The sequence below is a fragment of the Mus caroli genome, chromosome 8 (assembly GCF_900094665.2).
Source record: "Mus caroli chromosome 8, CAROLI_EIJ_v1.1, whole genome shotgun sequence".
Classification (NCBI taxonomy): Eukaryota; Metazoa; Chordata; class Mammalia; order Rodentia; family Muridae; genus Mus; species Mus caroli.
This window is the reverse complement of record NC_034577.1, coordinates 19,422,315-19,439,937: the sequence shown is the minus strand read 5'-3', so window position 1 is coordinate 19,439,937 and position 17,623 is coordinate 19,422,315. Positions and strand designations below refer to the sequence as shown.

Sequence of the window (17,623 nt, the reverse complement as noted above, 5' to 3'; positions counted from 1 at the left end):
CAGTAGGCGTGGCAGGACGAATGAGCCGGTAGTTCCACCCTTGAGCAAGCAGGTTCCAGGCTGGGGGAAGGGAGGCCACAACTGGCTGTGGTCAGTGTATCACTTATGTTGACGTATGATCCTTCCACACATAGTTTATCTAGTGGGTTTTTATGGCAGGATGTTGAGTTTTCTTTTTTCATCTCTGTACCTTGAGATGATCCCATGGTTCTCTATTCATGTGTTGATGATATTTTATTGATATTTGTACTATATACTGAGCTCTCCTTATATCTGAGCTGTCCTTATATGCTGACCATCCTTAGATCCTGGAATAAAACCATCTTAATCATGGTGCATAATTTTTAAAGTGTGTTTTAAAATTTGATTTTCAAGTATTTTATTGAGGATTTTGTGTCTGTTTTTATGAAGGATATTCATCTATAATTTTCCCCCACCCCACCTCACTTGTTTTCTTTCTCTCTTTCTTCCTTTTTTTGATGCATCTTTACTGTATTCTGTATAAGGGTAACACTAGCTTTGCAGAATGATGCTTGACGCTTTCCTTCCTGTTGTAGTGCATGGAGAAGTGTGAGGAAACACTGGTAGATTAAATAGAAAAATGCTAATGTGAGCCGTGTATAATCGCCTGGTGTGTTCTGTGTGGAGAAGTTGACAGCTAATGTAACTGCCCATCACTGTCAATTCTGTCTTTCCAGCAAAGAGCACAGCACTGAGGGATGGACTTCTGGTCTTCTTCTTCCTAATCGTCCCCCTTGTTGCGGCTGCCATTTTCCTCTTTATCAAGAGAGATGAACTACGGAAAACCTTCAGGAAGAAGAGATCACAAATGTATGAGTGCTTAGCTTTATCTTCTTAATGTGTACTAAGTAATTTAGAATAATTTAAGTAATTTAAAGTAATTATTAATGATCTAGCATAGAAGTTGGCAATCTTAAAAATAGGGTTCTACGATATCTTACTGTTCTTCTGATGTGATAAGCATGTAGTGGTGAATTAGCCATGATGGCATAGGCTTGTGTAACGCACTTGGAAGGCTGAGGCAGGAGGATTGTGAATTCCAGGCTTGCCTGGACTATCTATTGGACAACCTACTGAGACCTTACTACTTATTTACTTACACACACACACACACACACATACACACACACACAGTAAAGAAAGACTGGTGGCTTAGCTCTTAGACCAGGCCGGGGAAGGGTTGTGAGCAGTCTATACTGTAAGCACTGGTCCTTAGGGCTCCTTTTGCCTTACACTGATTTTTTTTTATAATATATCTCTTGAATTTATTCTTTTTTTAATTAATCATTCCATTTGTTTATATCTCAAATGATATCCCACTTCCCCCCTCCACCAACACTCCCATCCCACATCCGCCATCCTCCCTCCCCTTGGCCTGTATTCTTAATAGATGCAAATGGGCTTTAGGGCTTGGCATTTGACTTAGGTTTTCTAGAGATTAAAACATGGGATAAAGATAAGACGTGTTGGGAAATTTCCATGTCTTCCTTTAATGGATCCATTCTTACATAGGAAGTTTGAACTCTCAGTTTTGAAACCAGGTTTTAAGAAATAAGTTTTGATGGGAAAAGGTTTATATAATACAGACACCTGATACTTTTTAGTCAGTATGTTGAATTTTCAGAGAAATCCATGTCAAAACTCACTTCTAATATATTGAATCAGTGTTTAGCATAAAGGGCATTATAACTAGATCAAAGTTCAAATTCTTTGTCAACAGTTTGGTAAAAAATGTGGGCCGAAATTCACATAACTGAATCAGGGCTTATTTTGTACAAAATGAGAATAATAATATTGCCTACTTTGTGGTTTTAATAGTAATTAAAATTTTCAGTTATTTAGTAATTAAATTTAATTTAGTAATTAAAGATTAATGAAGAAAGCTCAGCAAAGCCCAGTGCAGGCATGTGGTTCTTTTATAGCTCTAATAATAATGACTCCAGATGTCCATGCTGACTGTAGGACCCACTTGTCCCTCACTGTGTTATACTTTCTTAGAGTGTGCTGCTGTAAGCTTCAGAGTTGAAAGTTATTCTGCCCTTCTCTTCCTTCCCTTCCTCCTCTTCTTCCTCTTCCTCCCCTACCTCCTCTTCCTCATTGGCCATCATAGGTCTAACTGGCCAGTCCCTGCAGACTTCTGAGTCCGAGTCGGTGGTTTCCTTACGTGGTGAGAGCAGTCTCCTCTCATCCCTGCGGCAGACTCGCTGGCCCCTCAGTGGGGTACTGCGTGTTGCTGTCATTCCAGCCACTGAACTTGTTTGTTGACTTTTACAGTGCTTGCTTCAAATGTGCGTGCCGCCTCACAAATTGCCTTTAATTTTCTTTTAATTTAAGAAAATCTCAGGAGAAAAAGTTACAGATCACTGATCTTTTTAGTTGAATTTTGCAGTTTCTTAGAATTTTCTGGTTTTTGAATACTGAAATGGGGTTAGGAATCCTCTCTATTCCCACAAGGACAAGATTTGTGTGAATACTGTTAGAAATACAGAGACCTTGGCTACCTCTCTGGTTGTCACTACCAGCATCACCAACTTTTTATTTTGCATTAAGGAAAATTGAAGCCATGTATAATGTGTTTGTTCTGTACAAATTTTTGTCATGAATTAACTAAAAGTAATCATGTCTTTCAGGTCAGATGGCAGAAATCAAGCAAACGTCTCTAGACAGCCAGGAGATCCTAGTGTCTCCAGACCACCAGGGGGCGCAGGTGTCTCCAGACCACCAGGGGGTCCAAGTGTCTCCAGACCACCAGGGGGCCCAGGTGTCTCCAGACCACCAGGGGGCCCAGGTGTCTCCAGACCACCAGGGGGCCCAGGTGTCTCCAGACCACCAGGGGGCCCAGGTGTCTCCAGACAGCCAGTGAGTCCTCTGCATTTTTCTCCAGTCACTCCATCTAGAGATGCTGTACATTTCATAAAAAAACTGTCTTTCGTATTGTGTTCAAGTATTGTACATTTAAATACATAAACAGGAGCTAGGAGTGTGTCTCAGTGGTGATGGCCATCCCTAGCATACTTATGACTTCAGTCATAAGGTTTGATCTTCAGCCCCAAATACAAAAAAGAAAGATTAAGAAATGGTTACAGTTTAAACATGCATAACTTTACTATGTATTGGGGAATATTGTAGGTGGTCCTTGAACTAAAGGAACCAGCAAAGTTCTGGCTCAGAGGATGTAAGAAATGAGTTATTCAGACTTTTTTTTTGCCTAAAAATGAGGAGTGAGCACCTGGGTCTGCTGTTTTCTTCCTGCCAGTTCTTTATGGTTTCAGTAGCTGGCATCCCTAGGATGTGCTAGCAAAGACTGGGTGCTGAGCACCTTTCTGCCAGTGTGTGATAGGGTCTTAGGAAAGCTTATGTATATGCTTACTGATACTCAATAAATATTTCAATCTTATCTTCTTTTAAACTTTAAAAAACTTTTATTTATTTATTTTAAACTTCAGATTTTATTCCTGTCCCAGTCCCCCCTCTGACTGTTTTACATCTCATACCTCCTCCCTGCCCCCTGTCTCCACAAGGATGTCCCCACCCCCTACCCCCCCACCCCACCAGACCTCTAAACTCTCTGGGCCTTCCAGTATCTTGAGGGTTAGGTGCATCTTCTCTGACTAAACCCAGACCCAGAAGTCCTCTGCTGTGTTGGGGGCCTCATATCAGCTGATGTATGCTGCCTGGTTGGTGGTCCAGTGTCTGAGAGATCTCAGGGGTCCAGGTTAATGGAGCTGCTGGTCCTCCTACAGGGTCGCTCTCCTCCTCAACTTCTTTCAGTTTTCCCCTGATTCAATCACAGGGGTCAGCAGTTTCTGTATTTTTCTAGATTTTAAATCATTGCATTAGGTTGTTATTTGATAGTTTCTCTTCTTTTGAAATGGCATGTCTTCCTTCTGATAAAGATATTTATTGCTATACGTTTGCTATGAGCTATCTTCAGATTCCCTCAGATGCATCCTTCAAGTGTTACTTTTTTATTTACATTTTTGTCTCAAGAGGTGTTTCTGTATTTCTTTTGATTTCTTGACCCAGTGGTTGTTCAGAAACATACTGTTTAATTTCTATGTACTTTAGAGTTTTCCTAAATTCTTCTTATATTTATTCTAGTCATACCATTGTGGTTGGGATACTTGGTACCGGTGTCCGCACTCACATTTTTTAAGACTTGTTTTGTGGCTGCACAAATCCTGTCTCCTGGAGAATGCCCAGTGCAGTGTAGAGCAACGAGTATTTGCCTCTGTGTAATGGACTGTTGTTTGTGTGTCTGTTAGACCAGTAGTTCACGTCTGATGTGTCCTTACTGATCTGTCTGTACAACCTACAGATGATTGAAAAGAGATTGAGCTTGTTTTGCTACTCTCTGCTGCAGATTAATTAACACTTGCTATATTTCAGCTCCCATGTCAAGGAAGAATCATGAATTCTAATATTGAGGATAGTAGGTTACTTGGGTTCATGGTATCCATTAGGTACTTTATGGGCTTGCTAATAACATGTCAGAGTATTTTATTTAAATTGTATTGGTGTTATTTACTTAATTTAATTCAATACTATTATACCTTAGAATTATTGAATTTAAAAATATAGCCTTAAAATAAGGAAGTATAACATTTAGTAGTAAAGAGGAGTTAAACAGGAAAATATCTTTTTCAATCCATTGTGCTGGAGATCAAGCTTGGAGCTTTATTCATGCACTCTGCCACTGAGCCGCACTCCGCCTCTGAGCCACACTCTTGGCCCTTTTAACCAAAGTAGTTAAAGTATCAGCATTGCCAGTCAGTAGTGTGATAAGCATATTAATTACGTTTACACAAAATAGCTTAATACCTAATACAGATTTGTGACCATACTGTAGCAGTAACCGTGCATTTTCCTTTCTTTACAGCCTGGGCATGGAAACAGATTCCCAGTACCAACCTACGCCACCAAGCAGCCTGCGCAGTTCCCGTCAAGGTTGGCAGGAAATGGCTCTAGATGACTTGACCACGTTAAAATTCAGGAGTCAATGCCTTACAGTTTCCCATTTAATGTTGACTTAGGGCAAGGTGTTTAAGTAATTTGGATAGAACAGAATTTGTAAGGAAAGCTTTTAAAGAACTTTTGTATGAATATTGTTATATTTCTACAACACCAGAAAGAAATCCTGAGGAAATCTGAGTCCGACTGTTGCCGTACAGATAATTCAGAATCAAGGGCCTTTAAAACACTGTAGGAAAGTAGATGGGTTGTACCTGCTTGCCCACACGGACTAGCTAGCTAGAGAAACTAGATGGTAGGATGCATGTGCTTAGATAGGACGATAGACTGAGGAGGCAGGGGACTGTGCAGCCAGGGCCGCAAACAGAAGGACATTTAGAGACGACCAAGTTATAGATGAACCTACTTGTCCTGATGGCAAGTGAGGAACTGGGGGGTTGGGGGGAGAGGAGCTCTCTTTCAAGGAGCTCGGAGGACAGACAAGGCAAAATTAGAGTTCTAGCCAGGGAAAGTCCTAAGACAAACTTTCCAGGCTTTGTTTGGGGACCCAGAACCAGAGATGTTCTATATTCGATTTATTTCTACACAGAAGAGCCAGGATGCAAGTATAGAAATTTTGACTAAAACTAAATCATACACCATGAACAGAATCAGAGATTTTTTTTTTTTTTTTTTAGTTAACAATTATCGGACATTGGCTTTAAAATAACTCTGATCATGTTAGTGGTCCAGATTGAGAATTCCAGCATAGTTCTGGACCATTAACATGATTAGAACTATTTTAAAGCCAATGTCTGATAGGATTTATAGATGGTTGTGAGCCACCATCCTGATGCTGGGAAGTGGAACTAGGTCTTTTGAAAGAGCAGCAATTGTTCTTAACTGTTGAGCCTTCTCTCCAGCCCCACCCAACATCTACCCTTAATTTTTTAAATTAAAAAAAAAAAATGAAGTGCAATGAAGTAAAGCAATAGTAAAATGAAAAATATTTACCAGCTGAGGAACAGGATCGCCCCTCCCCCAGTAACTTGCAGCTGCCTATAGCTCCTCAGAGAGGGGCTAGGTACCATGAATTCTTCCAGCATGAATGAGAGGATGCTGATGGAATGGGCTTATTCTTTTTGTAAATAATAATAATAATAATAATAATAATAATAATAATAATAATAATAATAATTTATTCACTTTACAGCCCAATATCAGAAACCCCTCATGCAAATCTCTCCCCCATTCCACTTCCCCTTCTCTTTTGAAGCCAGACAAGGCAGTGCATTTAGGGGCAAGGGATCCACAGGCAGGCAACAGGCTTAGGGACAAGTCCTGCTCTAGTTGTTGGGGGCCCGCATGAAGACCAAGCTGCTTATCTGCTGCATATGTGCAGGGAGTCTGGGTCCAGGGGATGGGTCCATTCTTGATTAGCTCCTTTCTGGGTAACCTCCGAGTGTGCAAGCTCTTATGTGTAAGAGCCGTGTTATATCCAGGAGACAAGATCTTACAGCGTGTCTCCAGCTCTCAGGCTCTTTCATAGATGCCCCTCCCACTCAGAGCTGAATCAATTTAGGCAGCAGTTTCCCCGTGAGGGCCCCTGCCTCCCCCAGACAAAGTCTGCCTGGGTCTGGAGTGGGAGACATGTGAGCTCTGTCTGTTTAGAAGGCAGTTGATAGATGTGACACCATTGCTTCAGTAGGCACCTCTCGCCCTGCAGGCTTATATTGTGCCATTGCAGGGTCCCTGGGTGGGAAGGACTGACTGTTGATGACTTTTCTGCACCAGTAGTCCACGAAACACACTCCTGCACAAGCCAAAGTTACCTACAGGAATGAAGTCCAGCTCTGGTCCAGCTACTTTACCTGTGTTCTGTAACCTCTGTGCGGTGTCTTCACCAATAGGGTTTTACCAGTTAGTTCTGGTCAGCAAGCAAGAGCAGTGGCAGTTACTTAGATCGCCTGGAAGGCCTTTTAGACCTCCCTGACCAAGAGTTCATAGTAGGTAGCCTACCCTTGGCAGTGGAGTGTTTTTATTTAATAACCGTGGGTTTTAGCAACAGCATGATCCATCATGCCAGGGTACTTCCATTCAAACTATTTTTTTTTCATTATAATTTTAAGTTAGCTAAAAAGTAAGGTTTCCTTAGGGTTCTTTTTATCCACTCATAATTTTGATTAACTCTTTCCATTGATCCCTTCCTCTGCCCTTACCCTCTACTGAACCTTTCCATCTCTAGTTTTTCCCTGCTTCTGCTTTTATGTCACATATGCACACCATCTGAATTATGTTGCACATGCTCTATCATCTCCATTATGTCACAGTGCTCTATCATCTCCATTATGTCACATATGTTCTATCATCTCTGTTATGTCACAGTGCTCACTATCTCCATTATGTCACAGTGCTCTATCATTTCCATTATGTCACATGTGCTCTATCATTTCCATTATGTCACATGTGCTCTATCATTTCCATTATGTCACAATGTTCTATCATCTCCATTATGTCATATGTGCTCTATCATCGCCATTATGTCACAGTGCTCTATCATCTCCATTATGTCACATGTGCACTATCATTGCCATTATGTCACATGTGCTCTATCATTGCCATTATGTCACATGTGCTCTATCATCGCCATTATGTCACATGTGCTCTATCATCGCCATTATGTCACAGTGCTCTATCATTGCCATTATGTCACAGTGCTCTATCATTGCCATTATGTCACATGTGCTCTATCATCTCCAGTGTGTCACACATGCTCACCATCTCCTTTATGTCACACATGCTCTACCATCTCCATTATATCACATGTCTTTATGTACATCTCCACTCCACGCTGTGTCCAATAAAATATTATTTACCTTAGATTTTTACCCCTTCCTGTCTTCCTCCCTGCCCCCATTCCCTATTTGGTTTTCTTGCTTTCTTTCTCCCTCCTTTATTATTATTTTTTTATGGTACTAAGGATAGAACTCAGAGCTTCTATATTAATTAAATAAGTGTTCTACATTCAAGCTATAGCCCAAGCTCCCATTTACTTTAGATTTTGAATTTGTTATCATTTTTACTTTCCCTTTCCGCCTTTCAAACCCTCCTATGTACTCCTGTCCACACTCTTTTTTTAAACTCATGATCTCTTTTTCTTTCATTGTTGTTCCATGTGTGTATGTGTTTATCTATCCATACCTAAATACCTGAGTACAATCTGTTACTTGTGTGTATGTTTTCTGGGCTGACCATTTGTGGTGTTGGATAACCAACTCCTGTATTCTTCCCTGGAGAAGACTGTTTCTGAGCATTCTTTTAGTTGCCTAAGGTTCTTTATCTGATGTTGCCGTCTCATGAGGCTCCTCTTTCATGTAGCATGTATATGGATGTTATCCTTATTCAGGTTATATTTAGGCAGTCAGGTTGATCAGACTTCATAGATGTAGCTTCTAACATTTATAGGAGACACAGTCTCACAACAAACTCCTAATTCCAATGCTGTGACACTTTAATACAATTCCTTATGTTGTAGTGACCCCACTCAAAATTATTTTTGTTGCTACCTCATAACTATAATTTTACCACTGCTATGAATTGTAATATAAATATCTGTATCTCCCAGTGGTCTTAGGTGACCCTGTGAAAAGGTCATTTCAAACCCGAGGGGTCACGAGCCACAGGTTAAGAACCATGGCTCTTCCATTCTGTCTGCTTCCTTCTCTACAGTGATTCCTGAGCCTTAGTGCAGGAGTTGTGTTGTAAATGAATCAGCTGGGGCATCGCATGGTGCTTGTTCTCCACGTTTCCGTCGGTGTGGCTTTCTGTAATGGTCTCTGTGTGGTGCAAGGGGATCTTTCTTTGATGAAGGGTGAGGACTACAGTATCAGTGGGTGTAAGGACAGATATTTAGAATGTTGTTAGGGATTGTACTAGTTGAATAAAATGTCATTTGGGCTTCAGACCCACTCCGAAGGAGGGAAATCATACCTATAATGGAAACCTAGTCAGATACCCAGGGCTAGGAAAGTCATGGATCTTGGAGGGGAATCCTGTTTCTTTTTAATGATTGAAACCAAGCCTTTGTTTCAAGTCAGCTACAGAAAGCCTGCAGACGAGTGCTTTTTTTCTGTGTGTAGTTAATTTTAATTGTTCACTCTTAGAGAATTTCAGACATCTGTACAGTCTATTTGGATCATAGTGGCTCCCCCCACCCCCAGCTCCTTAGATCTCTAAAACCACGCCTCCCCCCCCTCCACTTCATGTCTTCTTCCCAGAGTCATCTGGCTCAGTCACTGGCTGCTTTGTGCACTTAGGTCCAGGGCTATCCCTTGCAATGTGGCTGTCTCTTGCAGCATGGCTGTCCCTTGCAGTGGCTGTCCATACATCTCCACAGCATGACAGACCTGCTCACTCATTTACTGTCCTCATGTGTCCTTTACAATCTGACTTGATCATTCAGTGGGCTTTCCTTTTACACACAAAAACTGCAGCCTTCTTACTTCATCGCTTATGGAGTGACGTGAGTATCAGGTAGTGACAAAGGCTGGCAGAGAGCTCAGGAGGTAACGTTTTTGCCAGGTGAGCAGGAAGGACCTAAGCTCAGATCCCTAGCACCCACTCATAAGTCTGGTAGGATCCAGTGCCTGCAACCTCAGCACTGGGGAAGTGGGCACAGACTGAGCTCTGAAGCTCACTGCCAGCCTGCTACGCCAACCTGTGGGTGTCAGAGTCAAAAATAAGGGTGAGAGCAACTGAAGGAGACACCTAACTGTGACCTCTGGTCTTCACATGCACCGATACAGCTGAGTCCTTTTAGCCATTGACTTCATATAGACAGGAACCTCAGAGCACACAGTAGAAAGAGCCCTCAGCTGTTGTCAGAGAGGTTGAGGATGGTGTCGTGCCGAGCTTGGCACGAGTCCAGCCATATTCCATTCAGTTCACACACTCTAACTTATTTTTTTCCTCTCACAGGCCACCTCCACCACAACCGAAAATATCTTCTCAGGGAAACTTGATTCCGGCTCGGCCCGCTCCTGCACCTCCTTTATATAGCTCCCTCACCTGATAGTAGAATCCTATTAGAATCTTATTTTTTAAATGTCTTCAGGGAACTGAGCAAATGTTTGTTGTTTTTTTTTCCTGATGTTTTCTTGAAAAGCCTTTCTCTTCCAACCATGAATGAACACAAACCACCACAAAACAAGCTTTATTAACACAGGAGCCTAGTGGGGATTGTGAAACACAGGAACGTGCAGGCGCTCCGGGGGATGTAAAGTGGACGTTTCCATCGTTAGAATGTTTTCTCTGGCCATTTGTGGATTTAATGCACTTGACGTGGATTAAGTTATTCTGAGCATGTTACTGTAATGATTCTCAAATTAACTGTATTAGTGTAAGATTTGTCACTATGCGCTTAAACGTAATCCTGACTTTTTGACCCCAGTTACCATTAATAGTTTCTGGTTGACAATTTGAACATGTATTAACTTAGGAAGACTAATTGCCAATAACGTCTGCATTTTCATCTTGCATGGATTAACAGCCATTTATATGGACTTCTGTCTCTTAATGCACAAAGAAGCAGATATCCCGAAGGAGCATACACAAGAACCACAATTACTAGATCATGATATACTTGGAAAGTGTGAAATATGGTGTGTACTCAGTTATTGGCTTCCATTTTTTATGATCTTTCAACTATAACAACTATGATAGAAATCGATTTAACACAATCAGTTATGGGCTTCCATTTTCAAATATCTTTTCAACTGTAATGACTATGACAGGAACTGATTCAACTTTAAATTTTCTTTATGCATCATGATAAAGCATTGCAGCAGTGTTGTTTTGTTTGAAGTGCACACTCTATGGTACGAGGTGTTTAGTATACCCAAGCAGATAGGTGTCGATCGACCAGGGGCAGGGAGAATACCTTCCAACAGTTGAGGTGTTACCAAACCACTTGAGAACTCATGAGCACTTTAACTCTAAACTCTGAATTTCAAAGCTTGATGTGAAGTCCTCTAGAATGTTTACATTTACTAAGGTGTGCTGGGTCCTGTCTCTTTTGACTAATATTTTCATAAACATTAGGCTGGAGAAAGGAAGGGAGCAGTGGTTTCCTTAGATAACTACAGAATTATACTGGTCTCTGGAATTACTCTCTCAGCTGTATTAAAATGAATTTGTACTTTGAAAGGAATGATATTGACACTAAAATTTTAAACATTTAAATTTTTTCATAATCTTTCATAAAGAAGTTTAATAATAGGTATATTAACTGAATTTCATTAGTTTTTTAAAATAATATTTTGTTTGTGTATATATACATATTAAAATAAAAACATTTACAACAAATAAAATACTTGAAATTCTTGTTTTGTCGTCCTCTTTATAAATACACAACTATTTTTGGGTTCTTCTTAATTTCAGTGTTAGGGCTTTTGGCAAATGTGACCACACTTAAGGAAAACACATTAAAAGATAGACTGTTCTTTTCTTTTTTTTCAGGATACTCAAGTACTTTAACAGTTGGGTGTGTACTAACACTGGTGAGCCAGCCCTAGTGAGAAATATGGCGGTGTTGAAGGCCACAGAAATACTAAGGAGAAAGTAGTTTACTGACAGGACTCTTGACTTAAGAAGCATGCAACCAGGGCGCTGCCATTCCAGCTAGAACAAAGGCTGAAATGTAGGTCTTATGTCAAGGACCTGCCATTGCTGAATAAATTAATTAACCATTCTGGTAAGTTCCTAAAAAGGAAGGTATATGAATTTTAACTGAAGTGCCATGGAGAACCAGGTTGGAAGGAAGCCTGGCGGTCCATGGGAGCAGTGTGCCTGTGGAAATGTAGACCCCAAGGAAGAAAATCAGTTTACTCTTTCTTGAAAAATTTGTCCATGCATCTTAAAATGCAGTCATAGTTTAGCCTTAGAAAGAGTATAAACGTATGTGTGTACTTTTTTGACCTGTGCGCCATCGCAGCCTCTCCAGTACTGCGCATGCGGGTTTCATTGCGAAGCAGCCTGGCTCTGTGAAAGCTGGGGTAGGTGGTGGAGGGGGAGGATGGAGGCGGGGTAGGAGGTTAGGGCGCTCCAAGGACGTGGCCCACGGTGGCCCCTGGCACGTGCCCCATAGCCCCGCGCAACGGCTTTACAACTGTCTAGGTACTCCAGGAGACGCCATGCTGGGCGCCATGCTGCACACACTGCTGCTGCTGCTGCTGGCCGAGCTGGGGGGCTTGCTGGCATCAGGACCCGGTGAGCACTCCGCAAGGCGGGTTCTCTGAGATTGGGGGCACTTTTCTTGTAGGTCTGTCGTTCACATCATAAAGCTCAAAAAGTGGACCCCAAAAGAACACTTCTCAACAGCTTCTGGAAACCACTTAAACTAAAAAACGAATACCCAGCTTCCACAAGATAATTTTACCAACACGATGTACATGCAATAATAGTTCGTCTAGAAATAGGAAAAAGACATTAAGCCACAAACCCCCAGGCTCAGAGAAAATGCCACGGTGCATGCGGAAGCTGGGAAAGGGCAGAATCTTGCTCAAGTAGGGCTCAGCTACTTGACAGGCAATGATCAAGCTGTTGTGAGTCCAACTGTCCAGCAGGTGCCAGTCCAACGCTTGTCTCTAGCTTCGAGGTCTGCTAATTTGTTGAAGCTGTGGAATGCATCTTTTGAAAGGTGAAGAAGGCATGGTTGGGGTTCTGAGTGTTCTCTTCCTGGTTTATTAGAAGTAAAGATTAAAGAATGTATAGCAACATCTAAAATATCAGCCTCATATCCTTTACGTGTTAACACGCTTCAAAACTAAGAGCCGTTCTTCCGGGGGAAGAGTAGAAAGTTGGCGTCGCTTTGCATTTTGTGGATCTCCTGAAGCTGTGCTGCAATAAAGGACAACTAGATTGTGTAGCTATGCTTCCAGTCTTGTGCTGCAGGCTTGAGTAGAAGTGCAAAAAGGAGAACTTTAGAAGCCTTTTCAAATAGTTATGAGCTCTCTGCTTGCTACACTCACACTGGACAAACAGAAAAAGAATAGTTGCAATATAGAATTTAAAAACACCCCAGCGCTGGGCGTGGTGGCGCACGCCTTTAATCCCAGCACTCGGGAGGCAGAGGCAGGTGGACTTCTGAGCTCGAGTTCCAGGACAGCCAGAGCTATACAGAGAAACCCTATCTTGAAAAACAAAACAAAACACACCGGCAAGCTTCACTATTCTTTATTTTTAATTAAAATATAGCACTAATTCTTTTCCATTTCTTCCCTCTAATCTCTCCACCCCCAACTCCCTTGCCTTTTTATTTAATATATACTAAATCTCTCTCCCTCTCTCTCGATATCTATATCTACATAGATATAGATATGTATATACCAGCAAACTTCATGAAATTCAATCGGATATAAATATTGAATTTTGATTATTTTATGTATGCATATTTTAATATTTTAATCTATTATCTTTAATTTTTTAAACTGTGGTAAATACAAAAAATTGCCAACAGCTTATAAAAGATTTTTTTAAAATTTAAACTTTATTTTACGTATATGGGTATTTTGCCTGCCTACAAGTCTGTGTACCACTTGTGGGCCTAGTGTGCTTAAAGGTCAAAAGAGGGTGAATCAGAGAAGATTCTCTAGAACTGGGGTCACAGGCAGTAGTGAGCCACCATGTGGATACTGGGAATTGAACCCTGGTCCTCTGGAAGAACAGCCAATGCTCTTAACCTCTGAGCCATTTCTCCAGTTCCTCAAAGTTTTTTTTTTTTTTTTTTTTTTAAAAGAAAAATTATCAGAGTTCCCATTTCAAGGTAGTTTCAGATTCATAGCAAAACTGAGCAGTAACCAGTGTTTGTATATAGCACCTGCTCTCTATCCTCCCATGAGGGTCAACCGCTGATGTTGCAGAGATGCATCCGTTCCAGGGATATGCCCGATTGCACTTGGGTTCCGTATGTTCTGTGTTCTGCCCAGAGATGCCCATCCCTTCAGTACCATGCAGACTAGTCTCACTGACCTGAGAATCCTCCGTGCTCCCTCCCTCTCCTCACCATCCCTAAACGACTGCCATTTGTGGCCTGCTTTCTCCGGAGAGTTATATAATGGGGGTCATGCACCACACGGCCTTGCAGACAGGTGTCTTTTCGTTTGAAGTATATATTTTAGATTCCTTGATTCCTCCTTCTGGCTGGATAGATTATTTCTTCAAGGTATTGAAAATACCCATTCCACCGCCGAGCATAGTTTATCCATTTAGTTACTGAAAGATGTCTCAGCGACTCCCCAGTTTTAATAGTGGTGAAGACAGCCACCATCCACATGCTTGCTCAGGTTGTGTGTGGACACAGTTTCCATGACTTCAATGGCTACCTGGTGTCACTACGATGATAAGAGGATATAGCGATACCTCATTGTTTTAATTTACAATCTCCTAACGGCACATGCTGTTGAGATCTGGACATTTGGCTCTGAGCCTAGCCTTTGACGTTCATCCATCCCTTCAGCTCTGCTGTGGAAATCTTTTCATAGGCTTATTTTCTCTTTAGTTTCTTTTTTCAAGTTACTCCTCACTTTTAAAATTTGTATTGTGTGCCACTATTTAAAAAAAAAAACAACCTTTGTATGTTTTAGGTAATTACCTTTTATCACGTGTGCTTTATTTTATTTTTAACCTTTTTATATGGGTGTATATGTCTGGTGTGTGTGTGTAGTGTATGCATGTATGTGTAGTATATGTGTGCATGTTTGTATATTGTGTATGTATATGTATGTGTGCATGTGTGTATAGTGTGTGTATAGTGTGTGTATTATATGTATGTGTATATGTGTGTATAGTCTGTATATGTATGCAGTGTGTGTATGTGTGCATGTGTGTGTAGTGTGTGCATGTGTGTATGGATGCATGATCATAGGACAGAAACCTCAGGCGTCAGTTCTTTCCTTCCATTTTATTTAAAGATGTTCCCTGTTTTTCACTCTTCATAAGCCAGGCTAGCTGGCTCTGGGACCTCTGGGGATTATCTCCAAATCTGGTCTGTGAAGGATCACTGGAATTACAGGTGTGTCTTCCCATATCCATCTTTAGTTGGCTTCTGGAGATTAGAACTCAGGTCCTTATTCTTATGCAATGAATGATGGGTGTTTTCACTGAGCCATCTCCCCAGTCCAGATCTGCTTTATGAAGGTCATTTGTGCTCTTAGCCTTTGCCCTTTCTTCTCAGTCGCTTGGCTTTATCTTTCTCTTTGCAGAGTATAAGTTTTCTTTTGTACTCTTTATTATTATTTTATTATATTAAAATAATTCTAATTTTGTTTTTAAAAAATGTTTTAGAGAACATATGTTGTGGGAAGCCACATACGCCATTACAAGATGGCGCTGGCTACTGCTGGCCACCACCCATAAGTTTGGGTAAACAACCAATGTGCGCATGTGCAGTAGAGTTTTTTGCTGAGTCACTGCCTGGCCCGTGGCATGCAAATGAGGTACTGAAAGCATAACCAATCAGGTGTAGACATGCCTCTCCTAGGCCTATATAAGCAGCGCCAGTTCTGGGGCTCTGGGTCTTTTCACCTCTGCAATCAAGCTCTCCCAATAAACGTGTGCAGAAGGATCCTGTTGTGGCGTCTTTCTTGCTGGCGAGTCGGGCGCTCACAATATGTTGCTATTTACTGTAGCAGCAATGTTACAGTAGACTTCTTAAAATTCTTCCTCCAGGGTAATTAAACATTTTATACATACTGACAAAACATCTGCCTATCTTGCTCTCACCGCAGCCAAAGGACACACCAGCCTAGTTTCTGCTTCCTCTCTGAACTTAGATTTTTGAGATTCCTGCCTGTGTGACTCTCCTCAGCCCCTGTTGTTGTTAAACCTGAAGCAGGGGATTCTCCAACACACACTGGTGTGTGGCACACTGCCAAGATGGCTCCACTGTGGTGTGTCAATATGATTTTGTTCACTGTTGAACACTCTACTTTGTGGATGGACCACATGCTATGTGTATAGCACATTTTATTAAAAATCCCCAGAGTTTGCAGTTGGGTTGCGTTAAGCCTAGGTGTAAGAACGTTGCTTATCCTTGTTCAGAGGGTCTTCTAGAGCCCATAACTTTCTCTGTACGTTTCTTAATTCTCTTATTCTTAGGTCTTGGCACAGGTTGTTGTTGTTTGTTTTTTGGTTGGTCACTTTCATGAATGGGATCCTTTAAAGAAAATTGTTCATTAAATAAATGTAACAAACATGATAAAAACCAAAAAAAAAAAAAAAAAGAAAATTGTTCATTACTGGCACTAATGAAGCAAAACATTGGTTTTATGCTTGCTCACTGTCCTTCTGCTCATGATCCTCTTTTGTTGCTGTTGTGGATTATCGTACCATCTTCTACACATGTCCTCGTTCCTCAGTTCCAGGCTGAGGCAGACCCTTGGTGTGACCGCGGTATAACTGCTTTAGCTCCTACCTTTACTAGTGCCGTCAGTAAGGGCTTCCACTGAGCAGACGTCTCTTATACAGACAGAGCATCTTCCTGAAGATACAGTTCCTAGTTGAAACATCTTTTTTTTTAGCTTATCATTCCAAAGGGGTTGGGGTGTGGGCGCCATGGCGCATGCAGGGACAATGTCAGAAGACAACATTGCGGAGTTGGTTCTCCCCTTCCACCTTTATGTGGGTCAGGGCAGGGCCTGAAGCACCTTTACCTGTTGAACCATCTTGCCTGTCCAAGTGTTTGGTTACCGTGTGGTCATCTAGAAGAATCAAGCGCAGGGATCTATCGTGCTGGAATCTAACATTTATCTGGGAAGAGCATTAAAAGCATGGTTTCCTTTTCTTTGTCTGCACTTTTAGCACTTCTTTGTGTATGATAGATTGGAGGGGTATTTTTTTCCCCTCACTTTAAACTGCTGTAGGAATTCTTGGGATAAATTCTTCTTGGCCAAGCTTTAACATTTTGATATAGCGATTAAAGTCAAACTTATTAATATTTTACTTAGAATTTTTAAATCAAGATTATAAGTAGGTAAGCACATTCAATTCCCTCATACAGGCCTTAGCTTTATTATGAAAATTATATTAGATATGTGAGACAAATATGACTTTCTTTATGTCTTTTTTTCAGAAGATGCTGTATTCTTTAATTCAGCTAATATATAAAACTACTCAAGGCCTTTGGATCTTCTGCCTTTCTGTATCTTCCTTTGGGTCCTTCTTCCTGTCTGTTCTTTTCTTTTCGTGTTGATTTATCAATTCTTCCTCCTGGGCCATTTTTTATAGTTCCATTGTTTTTTTCAATTTTTTTTTTATTTGAAGTCATCATAGAATTCTCTTACGGTCTTCTGTAAAATTTCTTGCTAAAGGATTAGGAAAATGGTCAGTACTAAGCGTGCTTCCTCTGCAAGCAGGAGGGTCTGGATCAGACCCTCAGTACTTATGTTAAAAGAGATCCAGATACTGCTACCTGCACCTGTGACTCCCGTGCTGGGGTGGGGCTTAGGGGGAGAGGTTCTGAGATGGAGGGAATTCTGGGGCTTGCTGGCTAGCTTGCCTTAGCCATAAAATGGTAATCTCCAGCTCCAGCCAGAGACTGTCTCAAGGGAAAAGGCAGAGAGAGAGAGAGAGAGAGAGAGAGAGAGAGAGAGAGAGA

At 41.3% G+C, this 17,623-nt stretch overlaps 2 protein-coding genes across 2 annotated transcripts in view; both read left to right on the top strand.

Moving 5' to 3' along the window:
- Adam9 (ADAM metallopeptidase domain 9) overlaps window positions 1–11,353 on the top strand; it is a 63,848-nt gene extending 52,495 nt beyond the window's left edge. The window contains exons 19-22 of the mRNA XM_021170458.1: window positions 699–831; window positions 2,652–2,880; window positions 4,901–4,968; window positions 9,949–11,353. Coding sequence (XP_021026117.1) covers window positions 699–831; window positions 2,652–2,880; window positions 4,901–4,968; window positions 9,949–10,042 — 524 coding nt within the window. The 3' untranslated portion in view covers window positions 10,043–11,353. The remainder of the gene's footprint in view (window positions 1–698; window positions 832–2,651; window positions 2,881–4,900; window positions 4,969–9,948) is intronic.
- An 800-nt stretch (window positions 11,354–12,153) lies between these two features.
- Window positions 12,154–17,623, top strand: part of LOC110299910 (disintegrin and metalloproteinase domain-containing protein 32) — a 102,087-nt gene continuing 96,617 nt past the window's right edge. Inside the window, exon 1 of the mRNA XM_021169865.2 lies at window positions 12,154–12,237. Within this exon, the coding sequence (XP_021025524.1) occupies window positions 12,162–12,237 (76 nt within the window). The 5' untranslated portion in view covers window positions 12,154–12,161. The remainder of the gene's footprint in view (window positions 12,238–17,623) is intronic.